At 37.8% G+C, this 8084-nt stretch overlaps 1 protein-coding gene across 1 annotated transcript in view; it reads left to right on the top strand.

Annotated features, from left to right (window-relative positions):
* Positions 1 to 7363, top strand: part of LOC135206743 (guanine nucleotide-binding protein subunit beta-2-like) — an 81410-nt gene extending 74047 nt beyond the window's left edge. Inside the window, exons 6-8 of the mRNA XM_064238225.1 lie at positions 1214 to 1418; positions 3791 to 4007; positions 4320 to 7363. Coding sequence (XP_064094295.1) covers positions 1214 to 1418; positions 3791 to 4007; positions 4320 to 4429 — 532 coding nt within the window. The 3' untranslated portion in view covers positions 4430 to 7363. The remainder of the gene's footprint in view (positions 1 to 1213; positions 1419 to 3790; positions 4008 to 4319) is intronic.
* The last annotated feature ends 721 nt before the right edge of the window (positions 7364 to 8084 follow it).

Raw genomic sequence — 8084 nt, 5'->3', positions numbered from 1 at the left:
ATAAAATGGCTAACGACCCACTTTGTGTACATACTATGAAACTATATGATCGCTAGTTGAATACCGGACGAGTTGCTTAATAAACTGAGTTTATTAAGCATCAAAAACCCGCTTTTTAGTCCAGCTGAAAGATGAGAACGGCCCATTCTATTGCAGCATTTCACAGCTGCTTACATCCTTTGATGACGAGGATATTACCCGCAATATCCTTTTATGCTGTTCCCGATCGTTCGCTACTGAAACAAACTAATAAAGTTCGCCCATCTCTGGGCGGTCCGTCTTATTACGAGGCGATCTTTTGAAGGAGGCTTTACCCGAGAGTCGCTCTACCTACAAGGAGGGGATGATTTCTTGAAAAAGAAAAAAAAAGGAAAAAAAAAGACATCATCTCTGGAGAACATTCTTTACTATTATGGGACTTAAATACCTATAATTAGTTGGTAATAGAGAGATAAATTCAGACAATTGTTTATAAATAAGGGTCTTATTTTTTTCCCATCCAGATCGTGCCAAACTTTTTGAACAAAGTAATCAACAAAGCTTTTATATTAATTATCAAACGAAGGTTACATATTTGCTTGTGGGGACTACAAGCATCTCTGTCGAGGGTCCAAACTGTTGCAATCATAGCTCAATTTCATTTTGAATTCTTTAGAATAGTATATAGAATTAAGGCCAAAGGCCAAGCACTGGGACTCATGAAGTCATCCAGCACTGAAACGAACATTGACAATGAACAGTTTGAAAGGTGTAACAGGAGGATATAACCTCGCAGTTGCACTAGGGTTGCAACTAGGGGCCGAAGGGACGAGAAATCTGTGAGTTCAAAATCTCCGTAGGGGGTTAGCGCCGTCAGTACACTTCATGCGCTGCACTGTAGGCGTTTCTTCAGGTTCTTTGCAGCGTCCCTTCGGCCCCTAGTCGCAACCCTAGTGCAACTGCGAGGTTATATCCTCCTGTTACACCTTTCAAACTGTTCATTGTCAATGTTCGTTTCAGTGCTGGATGACTTCAAGAGTCCCAGTGCTTGGCCTTTGGCCTTAATTCTATATACTATTCTAAAGAATTCAAAATGAAATTGAGCTATGATTGCAACAGTTTGGACCCTCGACAGAGATGCTTGTAGTCCCCACAAGCAAATATGTAACCTTCGTTTGATCATTAATATAAAAGCTTTTAAAACTTTCATAGATTTCTTCGTTTCTTTCTTCAGGCTTCACTGGGACATCACCACTGGCAAAAAGATCACCGATTACCTGGGACATTCAGGAGACGTGGCGACGATGAGCCTCGCGCCAGACAGCAGTGTCTTCGTCACTGGCTCCGTCGACAGAACCATCAAGGTCTGGGATCTGAGGGATTCCAAGAATTGTAAGCAGACGTTCTGGGGTCACAACTCTGACGTCAATTCCGTCTGCGTAAGTTTCAATGAGATTCTTCTTGGCGTCTGTTTGAACGTAAGCAGTTCCAATATTTAACATTCTCGTTTCTGAAAGTAAATACGGACAGATCTCTCCTTTTTAGTGGTAGAATCTAAACTTTTTTAGTACCGTGCTTGGTAACATTATTTCACTTCACCTTTGCACTTAAATTGAGTTAATTAATGGAAATCCCATCTTCAGCCTCTGGCATAGTTATTGTAAAAAGCGACTGAGATGAAAATAACAACTTTGAAAAGAAATCTATTGATATGGCTTCGTCTGCAAGTCCGCACTTTTTCCTGTCCGCCCTCAGATCTTAATAAAACTGCTGTGGTTAGAGGGCTGCAAATTGTTATGTGGATCATCCACCCTCCAATCATTAAACATACCAAATTGCAGCCCTCTAACGTCAGTAGTTTTTATTTTATTTAAAATCAAAGTTAGCCATGATCGTGCGTCTGGCAACGATATAGGTCAGGCCATCCCCGGGCCGTGGTTAAAGTTTCATGGGCCGCTGCTCATACAAAATTTTACAGAGACCACCGAAAGATGGTAGCCTTCATTGTACAATGTACAGAAAACTCAATTGCATTTTTTGCTTGTTTTATGATTTGGAAGAAATTGATCTAAACTAGAAATATTTTTTCCATAACAACGCTTAAAAATCCTACTGATGATGGAGAAATCGTAATTATTATTTATTTATCTTTTTTTGGTACTAACGTTAAACTATCTACGCCGAATTCAGTGAACTGTATTTTAACTAAAACTCGCCTACATGAATTACCTCAAAGAAATAAATTCATCCTAGGTTATCGAAGATGTGCTCACCTTGAGAATGGATGATTCTTTTCAGTGAATTATAAAAAGTACTTAATGGAACAAATCCCTTTAAGATGGAGTTCCTTGATGAAATAAAGGACGAGAGGGGAGGATCTCCTTTCTTCTTAATTTTAAACGTAAGTTGCAAACTTAAAGACAAACTCAAGTCAGAATGAAAGAGGAGGGATGCTGGATCTTTCAAATCGTGCAGATTGAATGAATAATGATGAACTTCTTGAAAGAAGGAAACAAATTTAAAGCTGAGCAATGAATGGCTTCGAGATTTTTGGTAAGGTAATCGGAATGTAAAAGTCTTTTATGAACACGAGTATAACCGATATTTGTTGGTCAAAGCAAAGAGTCAGGATATATATTATGACGAATTGTCTAGGCATGTAGCTAACAGATAAACATTAAGATACATCAGCCTACACATTAAAACAAGTAAAAAATGCACCAAAGTTTCTTCGGCGCAATCGAGTCTTCTCTACAGCGTATAATGCTGTATGAAACTCTCAGCCACGGCCTATGAAGATCTCAACCGCGGGTCACATGAAACTTTCAGCCACAAGCCGGTGTTGGCCTGTGTTGTTGGCACATATAGCGGTGTCAGACGCATGGTCATGGCTAAATTTAACCATAAATTTAAGTAAAAACTACCGAGGCTAAAGGGCTGCAATTTTGCATGTTTGATGATTGGAGGGTGGATGATCAACATACTAATTTGCAGCTCTCTGACCTTAGTAGTTTTTAAGCTCCGAGGGCGGACAAATGAAAGTGCGGACGGACAGACAAATAGCCATCTCAGCAGTTTTCTTTTACAGAAAACTAACAAGAGAATCGAGAAAAGTAGTATTATAGCTTCCCTTAAAATTGTTAGCACTGACACCAATACATGCATTGCCAGAGTCTTCACTGCGTGGATGGCAACATTGACGAGAGGTAATTACTTCACAGATGATCAGGAATTGAAAAGATTTCACATATAAAACACGAGATCAATCAGACTGAGTTCGCCTTGGGCATATCCTTAGAACAACAGTTGTGTCAGCATTCGTACCATATTCAGGGACACCAATTTACACTAAAGGGCCCATACACTGAACGATTGTATGAACGACTGTCTGAACGATTGTCGTTATCGACACACACACACTATTCAGACAGTATGAACAATCTCCGCACAGATTTCAGTCTGAACAAAGATTTTGTCTCGGGAGGACATGGCATTATTTCTAGAAGAGATGTGCGCGATAGCATTATATCGGCAGACAAACACATACATCGAACGACCTGTGTATGACAGACTTGAGTCCCAAGCCAGCAACCTGGTCGTGAAATATTCCCGCTGAGATCGTTCAGACACGATACTCCGCCCACTTTTGCATTCAGACAAGCCCATACGCAGTGTTTTTGCGAACGATACAGACAATCGTTCGGTGTATGGGGCCCTTAAGATTAAAACCAATGCTATTGTTATTTCACTTCTTGTCTCATCTTTGTGAAGAAATTCTCACGGTTATTCAATTGTTTATTTTTAAATTCAGTTCCACCCATCTGGCTTCGCCATTGCCTCTGGCTCAGAGGACAAGACCTCCAGGCTCTGGGACATACGCAGTGACCAGCAGGTGATGGAATACAAGCCGCCAACTGCCAATTCGGGTTTTACCTGCTGTGGGTTGAGCAAGTCTGGACGCTTGGTCCTGTGTGGCTCCGATGACAACTGTATCCATCTTTGGGACACCATGAAGGGCAACCATATGGGTAAGCGTCTCTCAAAGTAGCGAATGAGTCACTGGAGCGTAAGTAGAAAAAAAAATAAATAAAAATAATGTTCAAATAACGTCTTCTTAACTGGATTATCTATCTTCATGAGCTTGAAACTCATATACCTTACTCCTTTTGGAACTAAAGCCTGTACCTATGATCTGCGTGCGATGTTATCGTAAATCTGCACCAGGTAATCAGGTATGAGAAAGCACTCAAGTATGGAAATATCCTCATGGCATGTAGAGTAATGATTTTTTTTTTTTACCTTAAAAAAGTTTTCTGTAATGAGTATTTCTGCATTCACAGGTACGCTCCAAGGGCACGAAAATAGGATTACGTCACTGGCTGTCTCGGATTCTGGACTCGCCTTTGCCACATGTTCATGGGACATGAGCGTCAGAGTGTGGGGGCTCTAAGCCTAATCTCCCAGATACTTTGTAGGATGTTGAAAACGTCTTCACAATTAAAAATGAATTCAGTTCTCCGGAGCAAGAAAAAAGTTGCATGGAGTTAAGTGACATTTATAGCTCATGGTATACATTCCACAACTTTGGGTATCTGTCTTTTGGCAATATTCAACAACACTTTCTTTTACATATAAGTTCTAAAAAATTGGATAAGATATTTCCCAGCCATCTTGGTACAGCTAGTCTTGGTTATTTCTTGCTGGGCTGACTTAGCAACTTACAGGATTGCAGCATGACTCTTATTTAGATGCTTCAAGGGCAAACATGGGCTCCTTCAATTTTTAAGTTTATTTCCCCTTCCATTCATTTGTGGAACTCTGTTCAACCGCCCTGTTACCTAGAGTCAATATCATACCAATCATTATATTAGACGCTTGTTTTGAACTGTTAAACCTAAATTTAAGCAAATAAATATTTCACAGCTACGTAAAATACAAAGTTTATTCCATGAGCAAGGATGTATCAAAAAGCTTTAAAAACTAAGGCTCATACATTATGAATAACCAAGATTTCCCCCACAGAGAACTCACTTGCTCACTTTACATACATTCCAGCACGGTACGTAAAAATAGACAGAAATATGCGTAAGCAGCTTAAGAACTGCTGCTGGAGGCAAACCTAGAAATTATAGTTCCACTCTTGATATTTACTGCCCCGGTTACAAATATGAAAATAAAATGATGTCACCTTTATTGTATTAGTGTAATCATTAGTCTATATTCAGTTATATAATGTAATTCATTCTATTGTACTTATAGCACTGCATTTCCTATTTATTACTACTATCTTTCATTGCTTGACTATCTGAAACCCTTCTTGTTGAAATTAACCATTAGGAAGACATTAAAAAGAAAACGCCCTTGCTGTGGTAATAAAATCCTACATAGTCAATAAAACCATTAGCTGATATTTTCCAGCATTACAAGGATTTTTTTTAAATGGCCTTTAGTTACAGACAAACAAATAAAATCAACAAAATGCAACTTCTTTACTGTAGAGGCCAAGTGGCCAAATTCTTAACCAATATCATATTATAGCTACAATTTTGGATTGAAATTATGTAATTTTAAACATACTCTTTGTTCCTTATGTGATTTTTGTAGATTGTTGTAATTATTGTTATTGTTTTTAATTATTCTGCTGAGTAGCATAGTGAAGATATGTTTAAGATAGTCATATCTGGATACACTTCACGGTAATACTGAGGAAAAAAAAGGAAGAAAGATTAAATTTGGGTGTTGTATAAACTACATTTGAGGAAAGCAAAATAAGTAATGACATACACGTTAGATATTTAGCTATCTTTTATAGACAAATGGCTCAAACAAAACCACGAGACTAGCTAAACATCAGGATAACTTGGCATTTGAGTTGGGGGCCTAGGCTCAATAAGCTAAGCAAGGGTTAACGTAAGTATACAGTAATTTGTCTTAAAACTGCGATACTTTTACATCGAAGTGCAAGTTGTTATCCCATTTCGGTGAATAAGGTTATTTGAAATGCTATTGGTTACAGAACTATTGCTTCACTGGAACAAAAGATTAGTGCAATTCCAGTAGATTTTTGGCAGAAAACTTAAGCGGATGAAGTCATATTTCCTTACAATGTTACTCTGCTGAACTGAGAAATTTAGAATAAGATAGGAAACACTTAATAGTAGAGTTACTTTAAGGTCTTGGTGGAGAATTTTGCTTAGCTGTGGGGGATAGTTAGGCAAAGCTGATCTACCTTCTGGGGTGCGCTGTTTTCCTCTGCAGGTCATTAGCTCTCTGATACTTACAAAAATAGAACAAAAACTAAAGACAGTCTTATGAATTGGGAAGAACTTCACGGATACCTAAAATGTAGGGAATAAATTATCTTAAAAAACGAATTCATTACAGTCACACTGTGACAGTTTTCTCTGGACTATTAATACAAAAGCATCAGGTTAGTTAAGGCTGGTAGTTGTGGAACAGTAACCCAGTAAATAACTTGTGCAAACAGCAGACAAGATGCTTCCTGGTACCTAGAGGTGGTCTTCCTTCCATGTAACTGTACCTGCTCTCTAGTGGTGGAAGTGAAGCATTGGTTAGAATTTTACGGACTTTTTTCTATTTCATGTACCCCTTCATGGGAATTGTATATGTTTTTAAGGGTTATTTGTGTGTTTTATATAGCTGGTTGTAGAGGATCAATAACTTATTAGATTATTTGAATGAAATGTTATTTTCCCCTCGTACTAGTAAGGTTTTTCCCATTTCCTCCCATTATCTGTACTGAATAATAAGGCTGGATGAAACGTGTATTTAAAATTTGGCTCTTACATGAGCGCATTGTTAAATTCTCGAAAGCAAATATCTACATGAGCAACGGGACACTTATCTCTCGCTGTTACGACACTTCAGTGCAGGTAAACTTGATAAAAAAATATTTTTACATTGATTATACTGATTCTAATAACGTAGAACTTATCCAGAACAAAAGGAGACCTAATACTTCAGCCTTATATTTATTAAACTCAAGGAACCGTGGGTCTTCTGCATCCCTTGAACCTAATGAGAGAAAGCAGCATTTTGGGAGACGCGGGAGAATGTAAGTCTCTCAATTGACATCCAGGTTTTTGCTTTGTAGCTCTCTATACTCTATATTAATAAAGTATCTTCAAAGCCCCTCTATAGCAATTTGCTTTCTTCATCTTTACTCGCTTCCTCTCAGTTAAACACTGTACTATATCTACCCCCTTAATCTTTCATAAGTATAAAGGAAAACCAAAAATATCTAGCCCATCTTTCGAAAGATGATGAAGCAGCTCACGCGGCACGTTGTGATCAAACCTGATAATACCTTTGTTGATTTATTTGTTTCACGGTAACTAAGGGTCCAAATAAAGAGTTGTTAGAATGGGTCTCTTTTTTATCCCTACATCTAAGAAACTGGTTGTGGCATCATGTCCCTTCTGCGAAGAAGCAGGGAGGCTGGCATTGGCAAATGAGCAGTCCCTGCTAAATCAAAGCAACTGTAGCTATGCTCGGCATATGACCAAGTATGAAGTTTGGACTCAGGATAATATTTACATTTTTTATAAACAGGAAATTACTACTCGGAGCTATTTTGTCTACATGGTAAATGTCCTGGGACACTCATGGTATTCCAACTATGTTATCTATTTAGAAGAAAAAACGAGAAAAAATCAACAGATTTGAAGCTTGTCACATCAATGACATCATTCTGCAGATAATGTAACCTTATGGACTCTCCCCTAGTACTCTGGGTGTATTTGATGAAGAGTATTTATATTACCACAACTCGGAATATGCCTTCAATATTTTTTTTTTTTTTTTGCATCGGTATCACATTCTTTAACAATGATATCAAACATCCACACAGACACCCCACTCTTGTTTCAGACTTGCTTTATACCCAACCAGTTTTTTTTTTTTTTTTTTTTTTTTTTTTTTTTTTTTTTTTTTTTGTTTTTTTTTTTTTTTTTTTTTTTTTTTTTTTTTTTTTTTTTTTTTTTTTTTTTTTTTTTTTTTTTAACCTCCAAAGTCTAGCACGTGCTCCACTCCCATCGTAAAAGTTTTTATCTCACCCTTCAGCTTATCTTGTTCACCTTATATCC

This window comes from Macrobrachium nipponense, chromosome 31 (genome assembly GCF_015104395.2).
Source record: "Macrobrachium nipponense isolate FS-2020 chromosome 31, ASM1510439v2, whole genome shotgun sequence".
Lineage (NCBI taxonomy): Eukaryota > Metazoa > Arthropoda > Malacostraca > Decapoda > Palaemonidae > Macrobrachium > Macrobrachium nipponense.
This window is presented reverse-complemented; position numbering and strand designations above follow the sequence as displayed.